At 36.9% G+C, this 21762-nt stretch overlaps 2 protein-coding genes across 2 annotated transcripts in view; both read left to right on the forward strand.

Moving 5' to 3' along the window:
- The first annotated feature begins 2663 nt into the window (after positions 1-2663).
- Positions 2664-11322, forward strand: LOC105289492 (vascular non-inflammatory molecule 3). Its single transcript, XM_011356208.1, has 7 exons — positions 2664-2902; positions 3014-3144; positions 6276-6468; positions 7886-8177; positions 8975-9348; positions 10023-10196; positions 10854-11322. Exons 1-7 carry the CDS (start codon positions 2690-2692, stop codon positions 10971-10973), a joined length of 1497 nt encoding a protein of 498 aa, XP_011354510.1. The 5' UTR covers positions 2664-2689; the 3' UTR covers positions 10974-11322.
- Positions 11323-15718: 4396 nt separating this feature from the next.
- Positions 15719-21762, forward strand: part of LOC105289493 (pantetheinase-like) — a 26182-nt gene continuing 20138 nt past the window's right edge. Inside the window, exons 1-3 of the mRNA XM_023528323.1 lie at positions 15719-15770; positions 17522-17752; positions 19067-19197. Coding sequence (XP_023384091.1) covers positions 17540-17752; positions 19067-19197 — 344 coding nt within the window. The 5' untranslated portion in view covers positions 15719-15770; positions 17522-17539. The remainder of the gene's footprint in view (positions 15771-17521; positions 17753-19066; positions 19198-21762) is intronic.

The following is a 21762-nucleotide window of genomic DNA, read 5'->3' on the forward strand; positions in this document are numbered from 1 at the left end:
AAAACAATGTTTAAGGGAATTTAAATGGTTTGCACTATTGGTTGAGGGTTAGGGTGGAAAGAGTGGGATCAGAAGCACTGATGGAGAGCCTATAAGAATAATTCCTGGCCACAGAATCAGGACTCTGATAATGGGAATGAAGAAGATAGTGACTATTGGAAATAAAGAGTTGGGGAGGGCCAAGGAAATTTTAGAGATTTTATTCTAGTGGCCCTCCCTCCTTTAAAATTTGTAACTTACACATTTATAAGCAGGATTGTATTTCTTTTAATGCAAAACTTTAGACTTTGAACTTAATAATCTCATGATAATTTCAAACTGTCATTCAAGTTACATACAAATACATTGTTAAATAACTAGCATCCATAATCTCTATTCTTTATACACATATGAGATAAAGGCATTACTAACCACATTGATAATAGAATACTTAATCCAAGTTTCTATTGATTTCAACATAATAAAATGTTGGTACATTTCCTGGAATTAGAGACTGGGAGAGTGAAGGGGAATTCCCATATATTTTCTTTTGATTCTATTCAGAAAGTCAGATGATCTAAGACAACAATTAGAGTTTCAACCTGAAATATAAAAAGCTTCCTCCTCATTGCAAAGCAATTGATCTGTCTTATAGTTTTCATCTTGTCCTCAGATATTTTTTCTGAAATGAATTTGTGTAGGATGGGTATCATTTTAGGGCACAAGGACGCATGGAAACTCCCTGGGATACCTAGGAGAAGGAAGGAATACTTATTTAGTTAATGGAAAAAGTTTATTGGAATCAAAAGGTTTTGAATTATATAACCAAACCACACAAGCAAACAAAGACATAAATCTTCCAAACTTACCAGTTTAATTCCCTACTTTGGGAAAGGATTACAAAGAATAAAGAGGGACAGGGAGAGAGAGAGAGAGAGAGAGAGAGAGAGAGAGAGAGAGAGAGAGAGAGAGAGAGAGAGAGAGAGAAACAGAATTAATGGATTTGTGACATTCAAACATTTCAAACACGGAACGGGCTGGACTTTCAGGTGGCTAGTTTCCTCCTCATTCAACATTTATTCAAGTATTGGGCTCTCATACCTGTCACATATCTGCTGGAGTGATGAGACTCAACAGTAAGCAAGACAGTCTCTTATCCTCCAGGGATCACCCCCTGGGATGTATCCTTTTTAAATGATTATTAGACATGGATGTCCTGAAATGATACATCAAGATTCCTTTTAATCTCTTTAAGAAGACAAGACACATATCTACAAAACTAAATATCAGCATAAAATTTAAATTAAAGGTCGAGATAACAGCAAGCTGTGAGAAATAGTCAACAAGATAAGAAAATAATGTTTTGAAAGTTCAGAAATATCAGTCAGAACTGGGGTAGTTTTGAGAAAACTCTACAAGGAGCTATAACTTAAATAGATGGAGAGCAAGGGCATTTCAGGGAGAAATGGACATGCAATCATCTAGGTAGAGCCGTGTATACAGTGTTCAGAGGATAGGGAATGATTCGACATCACTAAATAAAGGGTTCATATAGGTAAACTGTAGAAATAAATCAGAATTGTATACATTCTACTATCCATGGGTTTGATGAAAGAATTTTAAATTTTCTAGTAAATATTGAGTGTTAATCTACAACTATTAAAATAAAAAGAATTTATCTGTATATCTTGCAAAATCAACTTGCTTATTCCTCATGGAATATGGACCACATCTGGGAATTAATGTTTTAAATATAGCAGTAACCCCTTATCCACAGTTTTGTTTTCGCTGGTTTCAGTTACACATGGTCAGCTGTAGTCCAAAAATATTAAATGGAAAATTCTCAAAATAAACAATTCCTAAGTTTTAAATTGTGCACCATTCTGAGTCGCATGATGAAATCTCACGCTGTCCCACTTGTCCTGCGGGAGACATGAATTATCCCATTGTTCAGCATGTCTATGTTGTATATGCTTGTTAGTCACTTGGTAGCCAGCTGGGATATCAGATCAACTGTTTTCCTATTGCAATGCTTGTGTTCAAGTAGCCCTTATTTTATTTAATAATGGTCCCAAAGCACAAGAATAGTGATGGTGGTCAAATATGCCAAAAAAATCTGTAAAATGCTTGTTATGTGTCATCAGAAGGTCAATAGTAGCCTCACGCTACGCCACAATGTCTCCATCATTCATCAGCATGTATATTACGGTTCTCCCTTGCCATTTTGTGAGCTCTATTAAAAAGGGCTTGCCTCGTTTCAGCATCTGTCATAGCTTTATACATAAGTTTTCAACAAATTGCTGTTATGATGCTGGCCTTCTATAATTGTCCAATATTGTTCATATTAATAGAAATACTGAACTGCTAGGAAAGTGTATTTTATTAAGAGTTCAACAGCCAGTGTGTTTTAGACTGGGGTGGACTCGTTGGTTGGCTCGTCAATTCCTCAGTTAGAGTTGGATGGACCCTTGAACAGTGTCAACAATAGTGCTGCACGCTTGAGGCAATCCAGTTATGTAATACTGGCTGATAGTTTTGTTGCACAACATCCTTTCTCAATGTAATGAAATGTATTTTGTGCAATTGTATAATGTATTCATGAGAAAATATAAATAGTTGGTAGCAGGCAGGGCTTCAATCTAAAAGTTTTTCCAGTGATATAAAATAGAAGAACTTGAGTTTGGTTCTCAAAGAGTACTAAACTGCAGCTATGATTATATCATATTTTCCAAAACGCATGGCAATTTTTGCCCTCTTTGTCGTAAGTGTTGGTGCGCTGGACACTTTTATTGCTGCAGTGTATGAGCATGCTGTTATATTACCAAACAGAACAGAAACACCTGTTCCAAGAAAAGAAGCTTTGTTGCTGATGAACAAAAACATAGATGTTTTGGAGAAAGCAGTTAAATTGGCAGCCAGGAAAGTAATGCCCTTTTTATACTAACTGGGATATTGTAAAGGATATTTGAAACATGATGAGTATGAGTGTCTGTGATTTATGAGAAACTGTTATGTCCTCACTTGTTTTGAGTAGGGTGCACATATCATTGTGACTCCAGAAGATGGAATTTATGGCTGGGTCTTCACAAGGGAGACCGTTTACCCCTATTTGGAGGATATCCCACACCCGGAAGTAAACTGGATTCCATGTAAAGACCCTCAGAGGTAATGTCATTACTCTTAGGTGTTTGAAGAAAAATTCATGATATTATGAAATACCAATAACGAACTCAGTAAGCTTGTCTAGTATTCTTGCTGACAAATAATCTATGGCATTGGTCTTAAACTCCTCTAATGCATCACAGTATGTGCCAAGTGGCACATGTTTCCTGCTTGTTAAATGACTTGAGATGAGGAAGATCAGTTGGTTATTTATTGTAGGTTTTTTTTTAAATGAGTAGTATTAATGTGTATACATGGTTTTTATAATAGATGTGCTTAATTGGGTTTCAACAAAGTGAGAAAGTTGTAATATCTAGGATGTATGTTCCCTAGTTGGGTAAGTTCCCTAGTTAAGTAAGTTGGTTCACCCACGAACACCTGCTTCCTTTGTAGGAATTGTAAAAAGATGAATGGGCTATGTTTCCAAAGAGCTTTGACATCACTGTCGTTTGCACTGTAATCAGTATGGTGAATGGGAATGGCATAGGACCTGGAAAAGGAAGATTTTTTTTTTTTCTGATACCACGTTCTACCACCTCTTACCTGAGTGACGTGGGACAGACAACCTAAACATTAGGTGTCTCTATTTCTTTATCTGTAAAACAGGAATAATAAAATTTCCTCTCCTAAAAAGACAAATTTCCCTTACAGAGCCGACAAGAGTGTCAAGCGAAGAAATATACATAGAATCTGTACGCTATTGTGTCCTTTCCAATGTTAACTGTCGCAATTTCTTTTTTTAACAGAAGAAACTGGATCTGAACTTCTTTGTTTTCTTGTCCTTTGAGAAATTTTGTAATTATTTATAGCTGTAATTTAGACATAACTTAAAAAATATTTTGTATAAAACAAACATAAGAAAGATTTGGAAATAGATTATTATAGGTATATTTACTTTTAAAAATAGTTCTCATATAATTTCTTTAAATGGTAAAATCAATGCATTAAAAAGTAATTTAATCTGCTAATTTTAAATTTACATGCATCTGTTCAGAACTATATCTATAGCACAAAAAGGAACTTAAATAATTTTGACCTTTTGAAATCGATTGGAGTGATCCAATGCTACAACATAGAAACTCTACCGTGTGAGTTGTCTTGCCCTGGGCTTTTCACCTTTGTAAAAATATTCTCTGAATGTCACATGATCTGTGTTTAGAAAAACCATATAACTATGATTCAGTGTCTACTTGATTATGGGTCTTTCCTCATAGCAGGAAGCACTCCTTATTGCAGTCATTAAGAGGATTATACTAATATACACTCTATTTGCCTAAGCTGATGAAACTGACTTGCCCAGGGAAAAAAATGTCCTGAAGCCTAAATAGTCTCTGGCAGTTAAATTAAGGAGGTAGGTGACTGCTGAAACTAACATTATTGAGTCTTAGAGAGACACTTATTCAAAAGACAAGTTTTCAGCTCTGTGTTATAAAAAGGAGAAATCCAGTATTTAATATAATGGTAATATTGGTAAAGAAATCCATTGTTTCTTTTCCAGTAATATTTATCCCTAAGAGGGATAATAGAAAGGCAATGTGGTCATCCTTCATCTTTAAATACTATCATTTAGAATACTGACATGTCCCATGCTTTCTTGGGCTTTCCTCAGGAGAAAGTAATAGGAAATAAAGTACCCTGATTGCTTAGCCACCCCCCTCAAAAAAAAAAGAAAAATTAAACAAATTACATGATAATTTTACTAAAGGTCTTAATGAATATGAATGTTGACAATATCCCCTGTTTTTCCTGAAGACAAAATAAAAGAAATGGTCTAAAACGATAGTGATAAATCTGTCCTTTGTATTCAAAGATTAGGTCAATATCAATTGCAAAAGGGCTAAGAGATCAAGGAGAGAGCTGGAATAGTCTCTGAAGCAATAGTCACCAGTTTTTTGGGTTGTTTTCTTGTAGTTACAAAATCTGTAAGGGCCATTACTTATTTATTGAGCACCTATTTGGTCCCAGAAACTGTATACTATGCATTATCTCATTCAATTTATGTAGCAGGTATAATTATTCTCATTTCAAATTGAGGAAATTGGTGATTAGCATGGCTAGAATTTCAACACAGCCATTTCCATTGAGCTATGATAACTGAATGTCTTGAAGTGCCTGGATGCACCATATTATACTTGAAATTTCCAGTGCCTAGTGAATTCACTTCTTTAACAGCGTATTCTGGTTGCTAAAAATTTTTATCTTATTATTTGCTGAAATCTCTCTATAACTTCCTTTGGTCCTTGTACTGCCTCTATGGTATGTTCATGTGCATGACTCATCTTCAAATTAGAGCCTATAAGTACTTAAAGTTGGCTATCCTTCTATTTATTTTATCTCCTCAATCTCTTCTTATTTCCAAGATAAATATTGCTGATGTGAATGCATTTGGCATTACTTTGAAAAGCAATTTATAGTCTGCATTTATCTCAGGGTTTCTTGCAAGGCTCTCTCAGATTGAAAGAAAACTAATAGGTTGCATTTACAGATGAGGAAACTAAGCCAAATAGTGAAGTGCTTTTTTATGTCTTTCCTTTCCTTTTCTTTCCTTTCCTTCTTTCCTTTTTTCTTTTTTCTTTTCTTTTCTTTTCCTCTTTCTCTTCCCCTCTCTCTCTCCCTTCCCCAGCCCTTCCTTTCTCCTCTTCCTCCTCCTCTTCTTCCTCTTCTTTCTTCTCCTTCTCTATTTCTCTTTCTCCTTCTTCAGATATTTCCAGTACCTAACGCTGCATTTATTTGCTATAGAAAATGATCTACATAGGGCCAACTATTTACTGCCTCCTAGTAAGACTATGGTTTGGGTTATAGAAAAGGTCCTTTCCATTAAAAGAGTCTGCTAAATTTCAAGCCCTCCATTTGCCTTCCTGGGAGTACTTTTTAAGAGAAACTATTACTTTTCTTTTTCCCCTTCCTCTGCCATCTTTTCTGCGCTTCAGTTGCACTGCAATCTGCAGTCTGGCACATTAAAATAGGTTAATTTCATAAAGATGAAGATTATATTGTATGTGAGTTTTAAATTTTTTCTGTTGATTCTTAAACTAGAAGTGTTATAGTATAGGTAATGGGAATATAAAGTATCACTTTGGAAGTTCAGAAATGACTAAAATGTAGTAAGTTTAAGGCAATATCCATTGAAATAGGTTTGGCTACACCCCAGTGCAAGAAAGACTCAGCTGCCTGGCCAAGGACAACTCTATCTACGTCGTGGCAAATATTGGGGACAAGAAGCCATGCAATTCCAGTGACCCTAAGTGTCCCCCTGATGGTCGTTACCAATACAACACTGATGTGGTGTTCGATTCTGAGGGTAGGCTGGTGGCACGTTACCATAAGGTGAAAATTACTTGTATTTTAAAATTAATTTACTTCTTCTTCTGTTTGCTTGTCATATGTATGTATATTTGTCTGTTGAATGTTGATGAGAGAGCTATTATGAATACATTTCTTAATTGTTACATTTTAATTGAAAAAGGGATTTAATTTACTTTGGTTTCATATAAGGGTTCTGAGTTCAAAATAGTCATAAAAAAGAATATTGCAGAATATTAAAACAGCTGTGATAATAAGTTCACAAAGGTTTTAGTATTCTCGAGAAAGGAGAAAATCTGTTCCATTCATGATTTAATACCAGAGTTAGTTTTTCGGGGTTTTTTTGGCCCAATTTGTTAACATTTTATGTTAAGCTTGAGTCATTCATTCCATTAGGACTTTTTAAATTGCAATGACAGAAAACCCTAACTGAAATTGGCTTAAAAAATGACAACGAAACTTTCTTGCTTATGTACCTAAAAAATATAAATTATAGAAAGAGTAGATCCAGTTGCAGATGCAGTTTGTCCCTCAGAGGCTCAAAAGATGTCATCCATCTCTCCATTTCCTTAGCCCTTTGTTAGTTTTTTCTCAAGTTTACTGTCCTTTTAGAAATTATGTGGCTGCTCAACACAAAACTCACATCTTTATAGCAATAAAATCCAGAGGAAAAGTACGTTTCTCTCTCCTAGAAACTTTGTGAAAACCTCATCATGCCTTGACTCCAATTAGGCTACATGCATTCCTTGAGATGATCACCGATGAATGAAGGATGGGCTACCACATGAGGGAGGGTGGAGGAGGGTGGGATCCTCAGAGAGGGAGAGAGAGGTATAGCCAGAGAGCACACATGTGCACAGTCAGGCCAGATAATAACCTGAGCAAAAACATATGCTGTACTCTAGAGCCTAGGCAAAGTGGAGTTTTGGAGCGATAATCAGGCTGAAAAAAAAAAAGTTACTAATGATTTACTAATTATCAAAGTTTAGCTATCACATTGTCTAAATTAATTTTAAATCCACTTCATTTCACTTATAAAGACCTAGCAGTATCAAAGGGAGGCATGACAAGGTTTATTTTATTAACATGTGTAAAACTTCATATTAGTAGTGCTTTTGGTATTTAAGAAATACAGTGAAATCTGAAATTTGTCGGATTCGAAATTCAACCTGTGCTTTTAAGACAGAAATATTCACCCTTTAAATATCATTTGTAGATATAATCTCATTGGTTGATTCATTGGTTGTAGAAAAATTGTTTTTTGGTTAATATCACACTAAGAAAACTCATAGACAGTGGTATACTGGTTATGATTTACACATATTCACCTGTAACAGTTTTAAATATGTACATCAACATGCACAGAAAAAAGAATATGTGAGTATTGATCACTTCTATTTGGCAGTTTTCTTACTAATCTTCTCCCGCTTATTGTTAACAGTACAATCTTTTTGCACCTGAAAATCAATTTGATTTCCCCAAGGATTTGGAATTGATGACTTTTGACACTCCTTTTGGGAAGTTTGGTATTTTCACTTGCTTTGACATTTTTTCTCATGACCCGGCCGTGGTGGTGGTGGATGAGTTTCAAGTTGACAGTGTTCTCTACCCGACGGCATGGTACAACACACTGCCCCTCCTCTCAGCTGTTCCCTTCCATTCAGCATGGGCCAGAGCCATGAGAGTCAACCTGCTTGCTGCAAATACTCACAACACCAGAATGCATATGACAGGTAACTCACAACAGTCAAGGGACAAGTGTCAGTGACAGTCTTAGGAAGCTTTGACTGATTTTCGAACCACACTTTTCTTTAATGATTATTTTATTAACTCTAATGTCACAAAATTAATAATAGCATGGGTTTTTATACCAACATTCCTTAAATAGAACGTTATCCCTGTGAGTAAAGAAGGATGTAAACATTATTATGTCAATTTCACATGAGGGGAAATTAGTTAGAGAAGTCAAATCACATAAAAAAACAAAGCCAGTTCTAAAGAATTTTGCAGCCAACATCCATTAGCAATATTGAAATAAATCTTGTTGAGGTGACAAAATCATGTTAGATTTAATCAGGTTTTTAGAGTTTATCCTTTATAATATCCATACTCAAGACAATGCAAGCTCCTTTCTTGACTGCTGTGTTATTCATTGATCTAGATAAAGAATCTCAAACACAAATACATTAAATAGATCAGTGAAAAATAAAATTATCCTTCGTGTTTGGGGAATTTTCTAGTTTGTTGTGAAGTTGGCTTAAAAAAAAAAGGTAGCTTAAGTAAAAAAAAAAAAAAAACAAAAAAAGAAGCTATCCAATACAAATTATAATTTCATTGCAAGCAATGACCTATGGAGGACTGAGTCAGTCAAATTGGAACTTAAGCCAACGTAACAGCTATCTCCTCACATATCTTGAAAACCCTTATGCTTTTATAATTTCATATTAACTTTCTTATGGGAATGATTCTATTAGTTTGTCATCATGCAAAGTTTGAACCCAAAATTTGTGTTTCTTTGTGTCGCCCATAGGAAGTGGAATCTACACACCTGAAGCAGTCAAGGTGTATTACTATGACATGGAAACAGAGAGTGGCCAGCTGATGCTCTCAGAATTGAAGTCCCATCCTCGACGGGAACCCACATATCCTGCAGCCGTTGACTGGAGTGCTTATACCAAAAGTGTCAAGCCATTCTCATCTGAGCCGTTGGAGTTTCCAGGGATGATTTATTTTGATGAGTTCACCTTCATAGAGCTTAAGAGAAACACAGGAAATTATACGGTTTGCCAGAAAGAACTGTGTTGTCACTTAACTTACAAGATGTCTGAGAAGCGAACAGATGAGATGTATGCCCTAGGTGCTTTTGACGGACTGCACACTGTAGAAGGCCAATATTACTTACAGGTAGAAATGCTTACATATATTAGAATGTCTTTATTAGTTTTTCTTCTAGGTCATCATTGCATTTCTTTAAAAATTGAGCTGGATTCAATTAATTGGAATAATGTTACATTTATCACAGAATTCCCATGTCCCCAACCCCCTTGAACACCTTATTTGTTTAGTCTTAGCAAGAACAGAATTAGTTGTCTTGGCTGCAAGATAAAAACATAAAGCAGATTGATTAGTTCTCAACAAGCCAGGTTTGAGTTTACAAAGCTTCAACTTCCATGTATTCTCATTACTTGGTCAGGTTACTTTAGAGCAGTGTTTTTCAAACTGCCTTTAATTAGAGTTCAGAGCAAGAAGTCCATTTCAGTGCAGTCAAGATGTGTGACTGAGTTAAAAGAGATATTTAATTGAAACAAACATTTATGAAATAATTCAAATTAGAATTAGAAAAGCTATAAGTATGGCAATGTACTCTGATTTTTAAAATTTTAGTCTATTTCATTTTGCTTCATTAAAAAAAGAGGTAATTCTGACCCATTAAATTGATTTTAGGATTCACTAATAGGTAATGGCCCGCAATTTGAAAAACTTTGCTTAAGAGGCAACCTAACACATATTCCTCTATTCCTTGAAATTGTGTTTTTCTGAGAACATATTTCCAAGATGTCTTTTCTTTTCCTACATAGATATGTGTATTACTGAAGTGTCAAACTATTGACCCAAGAACTTGTGGGGAGCCTGTGGGGTCAGCTTTTACCAGCTTTGAAGAATTCTCCCTCAGTGGCACATTTGGAACAAGTTATGTTTTTCCGCAGCTCATTCTAAGTGGGAGTCAGCTTGCCCCTGAAAGACATTATGAGGTAAGAGGTTTTCAGGATGATAAATTTCTTTGACCAGATAGGGTAGATTGGTATAATGAAGATCTTTGAAATATGAGAGAGTATTGCATATTGTGGTTCACATTATACAAGCAACACTTTAAAGACATGTGGAAGACAATTGTGGCTCTAGATTGTCTTTAAGCCGTGATGGAAAATTTGGGGTTCATTTTTCTACATAAATGTGATTTTTAAGATATGAGACAACAACGAGGTTATGGAAAATTAAAATAAAAATGATTACAGATGATGGCTGGCAACTAATGTTCTCTTTATTTGTACGGTCCAAGTTAAATACATTAAATAATGCATCTACAACTTATTTCATGGTGTGTTATTCTGAGAAGTTATAATAATGATAATAATAATTAATACTTTCTATAGCGTTTCTTGAGTTAAACGAACTCTTTATTACATGTTATCTTATTTAACCTCTCTATGCAATATATTTATCTGCTGCATTTTTACCAAGGTCCCTCTGCTACTAGACCTTTAGATCTGAAGCATGCGTCTTCTGACACCAAATCCTGTGCGCTTTTGTCTATTTTATGCTGCTTTTAGAGTGATAATGTCAGAGAAGCCATCTTGGCTGGAAACCGAGCTCTGCACTGGAGTTAATCCTTTGCTTTCTTTGATCAGGTTTCAAGAGATGGACGTCTGAAGAGCAGAAGTGGAGCCCCTTTGCCTGTTTTAGTTATGACGCTGTATGGAAGGGTGTTCGAGAAGGACCCTCCACGCCTAGGGCAGGGACCAGAATAATTACAATGATCCCCTTTTCCGGCACCCTTTCAAGATTAAAATGGCAAAGAGAGTAAGAAAAAAAAAAGAGAGCCCTTAGTGTTTGTTTATGAGATGTCATAAATTTGCTGAAGCAATAAACAAAAGAAGATTTAAAAAGCCATAGATGTGTGTATAAATTTTACATTTTACATATTTTATCTAGCACAAACTCATTTATGGAAGATGCATTCATCTTCAATGCAGATGCCTTTAAGTATGTATAAGTACGTATATGTAATAAAACATATGTTTAAATGGGAGGGGGCCTAGAAAAATCCATTTCTGATAATTGCTCTTATATATGCAAATGTTTTTTCTATCATTTGTAAATACAAAGAACAAATATTGAATGTGCAGAGGGTATTTGATCCTAGTCATTTAAGACTAGGAAATTAAAAAACAAGATCATCTTTTAAGTAATTATGAACAACTTTTTAATTAATTAAAGTTATTCTATTCTCTCTTTATTCTACTGTTATGATTTATTTGTATGGAAATTTTAAAAAAAGATAAATTATCTCCTTCAGACTATACCCTGTTTCTTTCTGAAATTATTCTATCCTAAAATCTACCCTATCATGGTTAAATTCCTTTTATATTGAGGGATTTGTTGTAGGCTGTGATAGACTGAGAACTTCTTTAGAAAGGGCCATCTGTCACCTTTTCCCCAGTTACCTCTTCCCCAGTTACCTCTGGTCTCTAGACCCTGGCTCCCTGAGTCTTTTTATATGGCTCGTCACTCATTAACTCTGAGAAGAGACACATGTGAAATCAAGGGGGCTCTCTGGAATATGTGGAACGAATGAGGATAACTCTGAGTTTGGGAACACCCTTTTTCCACCAAAGGTATGACAATTGCTTTCCTAGACTTTTCATAGGTATTTGTTTCCACCTGATTTAATTTGATCCAGTTCCAGGAAGCCGTAGACATTCTGGGCAGCAGAAAATGCCCTTGCTCTACTTCTATCATTCATGGATATTTTTTCTGGGGACTATGACACTAGAATCCTGGGATCGTACCTGTGTCTGGGACTCCCTCCTGATGGCCTCCAGCCTTCTTCCCTCTCTCTCCTAGGCTATTGTCTAGAGGCTGCATTAGTGCCCAGTAGACCCACCTTCTTCATTACCCCTCACCCCATGCATCTTATGTAAGCCAACCTCTGCTGCCTCTGTCTCGTACAGGGAGCTGCGGAACCACTGAATGCAATGGGCATTCTCTGTGCTTACTCACCATAGCTCAACAACAGAGCTGTCCCTCTGAAATTGTTTTTCCCCTTATCTTTTAAAAAAATTTTTTTAGATAAATTTTTATATCATCCCAATAAATCTGGTGTCCCTCTAACACTATACATAGTTATTATAATATTATTGGCTATATTCCTTATGTTATACTTTATATCTCCAAGACTATTTTGAAACTACCAATTGTACTTCTTAATCCCTTCTCCCTTTTCTACTGACTCCCCAAACCCCTCCCATCTGTTAACTCTTGAAATGTTCTCTGTATCTATGAGTTTGTTTCTGTTTCTGTTTGTTTATTTTGTTCTTTAGATTCCACATATACGTGCAATCATATGGCATTTGTCTTCCTCTATTTAACTTACTCCACTCAACACAATACCCTCTAGGAAATAAGTCACTGGAAATGGCTTGGGTGGTCCCACAGTCACTCAGGGAATCACCTTGGTGGAGTCACCTTTGTTATCTAGTTTGATGGTGACTCAGATATAGTGGTGCCCGTGTCTTCAGGCTGGAAGGGGGAGGGCTCAACAAAAGAATTATGGGTACTGACAAACACTTCTTTCTGGGAGATAGCTGCCCCTCCAGCCCTCGCCCTGAAGCCCAACAATTCAGTGCCTTCCTGTATCTCCCTGAAGCCCCTCTAGTAGCTGCTGCACTGCTGGAGCTCAGAGGATTCCATCAGCGAGTAAGTCCAGGTGTGGGCCCTTTAGAAGAAACATCTGCGATTTCTGTAGCCTTCTGTTTCACTCAGCTACAACTTCTGCTGATTTTCAAAACCAAAGGTTGTGGTGACTTCTCTCCCCAGCGAAAAACTAGGCTGGAGATCCTAGTGTGGGGCTGGGACCCCTCACTCCTCAGGTTGGGGAGGGGGCTCTGAGCCAAGATAACCTTCCTGATTCTTGATTGCCACATGCGGTTGTTGGACCAAGCTGTTTCGCATCTCCGCCTCTCCTACTAGTTTGAGGTGACCTATTATTTTTTTCCCTAGTTATAGGCCTTCTGTTCAGCCAGACCTCAGGCAACTCTGCATGCTGGTTGCTTTGTAGTTCTGTTATAATTTTGGTGCGGTCTCTAGAGGAGGCAAAACAGACTCTACCTTCTATACCATATTGATAGTTTAGGTTGCTACTGAATCTGTCTCTCCCAGGCTGCAGCTTCTTTTGCTCAAATTAATGCTTTTTATTCTTTTTTTCAATCGAAAATTAAGTTTGGTTTACGATATCTAGACATACACATTTAGTAACAACAAAGAGGCATTTTTCTAACTTTTTAACATACACACTATAATTGGGACTCTGATTCTACTTCTTATCACCAATTACAAGTCTGACACTCAACTCTGATGTGTGTGGGAGGTTTTCCTATACCACCAAGCAATTCTCTGATACCAGCTGGGTGTTCTACAATTCAACTCCATTCTGACACTATATACCTAGAGATAGCATCAGCACCCACAGGTTAAAGGCTCAGTCCTACAAGACTGCCCCTCACACCCTAGTTCAGGTGCCAATCACAAGTTCAGGTTGTCACCTGTGCTTCTGTCTGACTGGCTATAGATCAGGGGTACCAACGACCCCCCTCTTGGGTTTGATTAATTTGCTGGAGCAGCTCACAGAACTCAGAAACATTTTTCTCACTAGATTACCAATTTATTATAAAAAGATATAACTCAGGAACAGCCAGAGTAAGAAATGCATAGGACAAGATATGGGGAAGAGGCATTGAGCTCTCTTGCCTTCTCTGTGCATACCCTCCTCCCGCATTCCTACATATTGATCAACCTAGAAGCTCTCTGAACCCTATCATTACATAGGCATGACTGATTAAGTTATCAGCCATTTGTGATTGAATTCAATCTTCAGCTTCTCTTCCCAACCCTGAGGTTCAGGGTGGACTGAAAGTTGCAACCCTTTAATCATATGGTTGGCCCCATTGGCAACCAGCCCCCATTCTTAGTTGCTTTTCAAAAGTTACCTTATTAACAAATAATTTCTCATCACTTAGGAAATTCCAAGGGTTTAAGGAGCTTTTAAGGAGACTCTGAGATTGTTGTAGCTGCCAGCCCCCGAAAGACATATGGACCACCAGAAATCAGTGAGTTATAGGAAACACACTCATTATTCAGCCAGCTGGGTCTGCCAGGGGTACGCAGACCCCAAATTAAGCAGCCCCGGAATGTAGAAGTACAGAGTTTTTAAGCCCTAAATCCCATTCCTCATTCTGTCTTAAACACAAAGGTCTACCTTTCTCCTATTCACTACCTGTCAACCCACAGGTCAGGTGTGCGAGCGGGGGTACAGAAGCAGAAAGCTTATTGTTAGAATGTTATATTACCATGGGTGATAGCCTATGTTCCTATAGGTGATAGCCTATGTTCCCATGGGCGATAGCCAAGCAGTAATTTTCCAGCCAGCACAAGATCAGCATTTGCTTTGATTTCCCTGGATCAGCTGGATCAATTGAATAAACTAGATCAACTGAGGAGATAATGATAAGAGAAGTAAACTATCCAAGATTGCACAGCAAGCTAATAATAACAGTACTGGCACAAGAATCATATTTCCTTAAAAGCTACATTTATTAAATCTTTTGAGTATACTATGCTAGGTGCTGGGGACATAGAGAAGTACAAGAGGCAGTACCCACCCTATTTAGTCCTTGTTCTCCTCTCCTTTTCCCTTGCTTCTGGTTTTTTCCATTTGTTCTGTGCAAGACTTGCTGCTGAGTTCCTTTTGGGACCTGATGCCTGGGTTGGTGTCATCACTACTCTGTCAGTAAAGTCCAGATTACTGTGGGTCTTGTTCTTACCCTAGGCAGTGGGATGTCACATTTTCCCTCTCAAGAGGCAATTCTCTCCCTCTATGCAAATTTGGTTGGAAGAGTCTGGAGGTATCAATCAAGGCTTCTCTCCATATACAAGTTTTGCTGGAGACAATTGCCCCAGTATCTCTACTCTGTGCGAACAACAGCAAGGCTGCATTCGGCACTCTGTAGAGTGCTTGTCAAAGGTGATGCAGTGGCATTAGTAATCAGGAGACTCAGCTCAAGTGTTGTAGTAGACACTGTTGATGCCTCACCAGTTCCAGTCGTGGATGAAAAAAGGGCTTCTATGGAAAGTAACCTCACAGAGTAATCTGATCGTAAATTACTAACTGGACAGATCAAAGTGGGTAGTCACACCCCAAGTAGTATAACTGCTCATTGTTTCTGTGACTCTAAATTAACAAATCTTTGATATGCTTCTTTTCAGACCTCTCAGATAAAACCACCCTCAAAACAGAATATAATCTTGTTAACTATTATTATTCGATCCCTGCCTTGCTTTCTCCCACCTTCAGGTAATCCTCTTTACTTCTCTCTTTAACCTCAAATGCATAAAAGAAACTGCAAAACTGTCATTTTCCTGAGCATTTGAGATCTTGCTTCCTGGCAATTGTCGGTTTTGGCTCAAATAAACTCTTATAAAAATTCTCTACAGGTTTGAATGCTTTTTATGTTGACACCAGTACTGGCTCCAACAGTGGACTTCTGCAGGTAAGGCTGTCTTTCCAATTTTGGGGTAGTGATTTGTCCTATAATTCTCTGATGTATCTAAGAAAAGTTATTGGTTTTCAGTTGTTCAGAAATAGGAAAGTCAGCTTCCAAATTCTTTCTATGTCACACTGGAAACCCAATAATAAAATTTTTAACCTGATAAGAAAAAAAAATTGTTCAACCTCTCTGTAACTCATTCCAGTTTTAACTTTTATTTCAGAGCTTCTTTTTATACATTGTTAAGTAACAATCACATCTCATGTGAAGAGTGTGTATCCCCACCCACATGGGAATGGAAAACCCAAAGGAAGTCAGCAAGTAGAAGGAGCTTGTATTTGCTGTAGACTCATAAAGGCTGGGCAATCATGGCCTCTTGGTTATTTTGGCAGCCACAGAATAAATCTATTATAGTATTGAAGAAAAAGAAAAATCAGACATCCAAAATAAAATCTAAAAATAAAATGGATAATCGTAAACACTAGTTCTGTAAATATGAAAAATATTAAACTAATTTACAACTAAAACGAAATTTGCCTACTTATTGCATACCAAAATTTATAAGCTCTTTTTCTATTTTCTATTATTTTTCTCCCTTTCATCCCCCCTATTTCTCTCTTTAGTTCTTACTCTTGTTCTTTCTGTCATTGTTTATACTGCCCTATTAACCCTGGGGTCTGTAGACTCTAAGATGATCCCCAATAATCCTTGCTTCATTTATGCCCTTGTGTAATCCCCTCCCACAAGTGTGAGCTGGACCTACAGACTTGCTTTTAATGACTAGTACACAACAGAAGTGATGAGGTGTCACTTCTCACATTAGATTATTAAGAGACTGCAGCTTCTCTCTTGAAGCCAGATACCATAATGCTGGTAGCTTTTTATCAAGGCTGAAGCAAGGAATTCACATCTTCTGGCAACAGCCAGTGATGACCTGAGGCCTGCCATCAGAATGTTGGGTGAACTTGGAGCTTAGAAGTGAATTGTCCCCAGGCAAACTTTGAGATAACTGCAGCCGAGTCAGTAGCTTGATTCCAGCCTTGTGAAAGAGACTCTGGGCCAGAGGCACCCAGCTCCTAGATTCCTGACCCACAGAAAATGTGAGACAATAAGTGCTTGCTGTTTTAAACCACTAAATTTTAGGTAATTTTCACATAGCAATAACTAATAAATGACCCTTTTGTATTTCTCTTTGTCATGGCTTCCTTATTTTGAGGAAACTAAAGTAAATAATGTGTAGTGTTTAAATATTCATATGATGCCAGTAATAATTTTAAAATTATAAACCTATTTATTCTTCAAATTATTTACATATACTGCAGTGTGTTGAAGTTCCGTAATATATAATGTCTAAAAATTCATGTTTAAGTCCTAACCACTTACACCTTAGGATATGACCTCATTTGGAAATAGGATAGTTTCAGATCAAATTAGTTAAGATGAAGTCATTCTAGAGTCAGCTGGGCACTAAATCTGATTACTGGTGTTTTTATAAAAGGGAAATTTGGACTCAGGCACAAACATGGGAAGAAGACAGGCATCTGCAGGGAGAGTGTCCGAACAACCCTCTCGTCACAACGATAAGGGGAGATCATTTGTTATATAAAATTTGTTTACATCTATGTCTATGATGTAAACATAACGTTTTCTCAAAGTTACATGTTGTGATTTGTTTTAAAAATACTAACTCCTGGGGACCATGTGATTCACTGTGGTTTCTCTCTATAAATATCAGGACTTGCTCTGTTTTTCAGCAGTCATTGGACTTCAGCATGGGTACTTCTCAGCTGCTGACTTATGTGGCAATTTCAGTTTTCTGTGTCTTCAAAGCCGGCTCCCTGGACACCTTTATTGCAGCTGTTTATGAGCATGCAGTGATATTGCCTAATGCCACCTTAACACCAGTGTCCCATAAAGAGGCATTGGTATTAATGAACCAAAATTTGGATCTTTTGGAGAGAGCCATCATATCAGCAGCAAAACAGGTACCACCTCTCTAGAGAGCGTGCTTCTATGTAGAGAAAGAGTGGGGTCTAAGGAGATAGGGTCATTGTCATGGCCAATTACATATGTGTCAAGGTACATCATGACATATATGTCAGGGTAGCCTAGAACTTTTGTTTTACAATCAGAATCCTACCTCTTTTTACAAATTATTAGAAAAAGAACACCATTACTTTCCTAATAGTGAGATGAAGTTAGGAAAAGAACAGCTTGGTTGTCACTGAAGGACTGTAGACAGACCTCTGAGGAACTTGCCCTAAATTCAACAACTTTGTTGCACTTTTCTGCTACAAATGGAGGGAGGAGGATAAATAGGTCAGGGACCAGATGCTATTTTTAGAGTATTTTTGATGTACATTTGTTCTCTTAAGATTGTGTAGGACTTTGAGTTAGTTCATAACATCAAAACAAACTTAAGTTGCAAATTACTTAACAGTATATATTATATACTTCATGCTTCATTCTATTACAGATAAAAAAATATATGTCAATGCATATATAATTAAAATGAATTAAATGTAGGGTTAAGGTTAAGTGTGGTTTGAACAAATATGGTTTAAATAAGATATTTGTAAATCAGATATAGATGAGGGATATATGAAGTGTGATGAAAGTCAAAGATATACACATAGAAGTTATATTTATCAATACACATTCTTATACATACAAAAATTTAAAAGATTATCAAAAATTCTGAAGCTCTTTTTTCACTTTTAGTCCAACTATTTTCCTAAAAGCTGTAGCAGGATTCAGGGTGACTCTCTCATACAAAGGTGCCCAGGTTAGCTCAGTTTGTACCTGCAGGCCCAGTACCCACAAGGTAACAGTGTCTGAGCCCCTTTCTTCTGAAAAGCAGGAATTTCATTTGCAGGGTATAGAGCAGGGGAGGCTGCAGCAGAGGAGAAAGTGAAGCAGAGAATTTGAGTTATAAATCAATCTTGACACATTCAGGTATAATAATTTACCAAAGTTCAGAGAGGGGTTGATTTGAAGAAGAGCTACATTTATAGTTAACAACTTCAATGGATAGTAAACTTATGAGTAGCCTGGAAAACTCCTAGTGTTTAGGAAAAAGAAAAGTTCTGAGGAAAGCATGACATTAGGATTAGAAAATGAAAGTGGTTGGGCAAAGAAAATAAATTAAAAATATAAAAAACAAAAGAATAAGATTGAAAGAAAAAAAAAAACCTGACTGGCTGTTCCTCAGCCACTCAGTTTCTCAGGTCTTCTCGCACTCCCCTCTTTAATCATTTGCTTATTTGAGAAATATTTTAAATAAGGTTCATTTTTAACAGGGTGCACATATTATCGTGACTCCAGAAGATGGTATTTATGGCTGGAACTTCAGCAGGGAAGCTATCTACCCATACTTGGAGGATATCCCAGACCCTCAAGTGAATTGGATCCCTTGTAATCATCCCAACAGGTAAACAAACAAACAAACAAACAAACAAAAAACAAATTATAAAAAAAATTAACCATAATCATAAGCTTACTTACGAAAATTTTGTAGACAATCATTGCCTAGCATTCACTATCAACTGTAAGTTTCAAGATAGTTTTATTATTTCTCATCTCATCTGGATACATTTAATGGAGAAGTAAATATGAATTATAAAATCACAAAAATCAGTACTGGAAGGTAACAGAAAAATCATCAAGTTCAATGAAAACTTCCACTGAGGGACTGACTCTGGAGAGATACTAGTGTAACCTGGTTAGGGTCACAGGATGGTTGGATAGTGGGTAACCAGAACTAAACTCTAGTCTTCTGACTTTTTACTCATGAGCAGAAAATTGTTCCCCTATTGGGTCTATAATTTGAAAACTGTGCGAGTAAATAGTAAAATAGAGTCACATGTCAGTTTAGGATTTAAAATGTTCCTTACTTTCATAAAATAGCTCATGAGGTTAATGTATATGAAACCCTTAGAGCTTAAGCTAATTGTCAACCTAGGAGGTGATATAGCAGCATTGTGTAAGTGGTTGAAATCAAGTCTAGTCTAAAGAGATATGAAGTGTGATGAAAATAGCACTATTACATTTCATATAAGCAAAACACTATATTATACTTTAAGAGAATTGTGTCAATTAACTCACTGCTTTCCAAATGCACCATGACTAAAATTGTAAGAATTCCTCTTTTGGAATTGTTCTCAAAATTATACAAACTAACTGCTGTAACTGCTTATAGAGGCACCTTGATTATTTATCTTAATCATCTACTTTATTCATATTTCATTGTATCATAATTATTTCTTATTTAGCAATTTCCCATGCTAGATCTTCAGTTTCTAAAAGGCAAGAACTCTGTTATCACTTCCATTATGAATTGACTTGACTTGATTCTTAATGGCCTGTCCTTAGGACCACATATCCAAGGGCCTCTGGAAAATCCCCACCAGGATGTTCCATTTCAAAGAGTATGATTTTCCCTTTATGTTTTCCATGATTCAAATATATCTCCATTACTGGCCTTCATTTATTTCTTCAATGAAATTTTTGAGAACTTATTATGTCTTGGCACTATTCTGGACAATGGGGTGAACACAGACTCTGTCCTCTGGAGCTTATATTCCAATGTAGGGAAATAGTCAATTGAAAAAGAAAAAGTTAATATCATCTATCTGTCTTTCCGTCTATCTATATCTATCTATCTATCTATCTATCTATCTATCTATCTATCTATCTATCATCTATCTATCATCTATCTATCATCTATCTATAATCTATGATATGAGATAGAGATAAATGTTATAAAAAAAAAGTAAAGCAGAAAGGTGAATATGGTGGCAAGGGTGGGCTTAAGTTTTGAGGTCATCAGAAGGCTTTTTGGTGACATCTAGGCAAAGACTTAAAGGAAGTGAGGGAGTAGGTCATATGGGTATCTGAGAAAGGAACATTCCAGGCCAAGGGAATTCTACATACTAAGATCCTGCGGTCAGAGTGTATGTCTGGCATATTAGAAACAGCAAGAAGGTTAGTGTGGTTGTGTTGTGACTGGAACAACCAGGCTCAACCTGAGTGCTTTGATTATAGAGTCAGTTTATTAGCCGGCGGCTGTCCTTCCAAAGGAGCAGCCCTGAAACGCAAGGGTACAAGGGTTTTAAGCCCTAAATCCCATTCCTCATTCTGTCTTAAACACAAAGGTCCATCTTTCTCCTATTCACTACCTGTCAATCCTCTGGTCAGGTGTGCAAGCGGGGAGTACAGAAGCAGAAAGCTTGTTGTTAGAATGTTATGTTCCCATGGGTGATTGCCTATGTTCCCATGGGCAATAGCCAGTGTTCCCATGGGCGATGGCCAAACAGTAATTTTCAGCTTACATACAATTGATTATTTTTCATGCCACGCAAGCAAGCAGGGTTACACAGGCTAAAATTGGCAGTTAGCGTATGAGCTCATTGTTACAAGTTTCATGATTAACAGAATGTGGTTAGGGGTTCCAGAAACTAGGCCTAAGGTATAGACTTCCTTTGTCCAGTTTCAGGTTCTACTTATCTTTTAACTCTTTCACATTTCAGCAGGCTATCACAGTTGAAGTGATGTGAGGGAGCGGGGAGAAAAGTAGGAGATGGAGGCAGATAGTTTGGAGGGGCCTTATTGCATAAGGATTTGTGGACCATAATAATGACTTTGTTATTTGAGTGAGAAGGTAGCCATTAGAGAGTTTTGAGCAGAGAAGTGACACGTTCTGACTTAAGTTTTATAAGGCAGAGAATGTAGAGAATAGTCTCCAGTGGTCCTTGGAGTGATCTAGGCAGAGTAATGACGATGCTTGAACCAAGATGGTAGAAGTTTGGGTATTGAGGAATAACCAGATTCTGAATAGCTCTGACAGGTTTCACTGAAAGATTAGATGTAGGGTGTGAGGCGAAATGAGTAGTTAAGCTCCTTAATTCTTTGCATACGATCAGATAGCATGTTCTGTTGAGTATGTTTGAAATATCCACTGAGTTCCTTTTTATTTCTTTTCTCAGAGTCACCAACC

This window comes from Pteropus vampyrus, unplaced genomic scaffold (genome assembly GCF_000151845.1).
Source record: "Pteropus vampyrus isolate Shadow unplaced genomic scaffold, Pvam_2.0 Scaffold24, whole genome shotgun sequence".
In the NCBI taxonomy this organism is placed as follows: Eukaryota; Metazoa; Chordata; class Mammalia; order Chiroptera; family Pteropodidae; genus Pteropus; species Pteropus vampyrus.

Bases quoted from the DNA above. Each gene is read 5' to 3' on its own strand.
- LOC105289492 (XM_011356208.1), top strand. From the start codon at position 2,690: ATGATTATATCATATTTTCCAAAACGCATGGCAATTTTTGCCCTCTTT. The intron at 2,903-3,013 runs GTAATGCCCTTT...TGTTTTGAGTAG, and splicing joins TTAAATTGGCAGCCAGGAAA to GGTGCACATATCATTGTGAC. The intron at 8,178-8,974 runs GTAACTCACAAC...TGTCGCCCATAG, and splicing joins CACCAGAATGCATATGACAG to GAAGTGGAATCTACACACCT.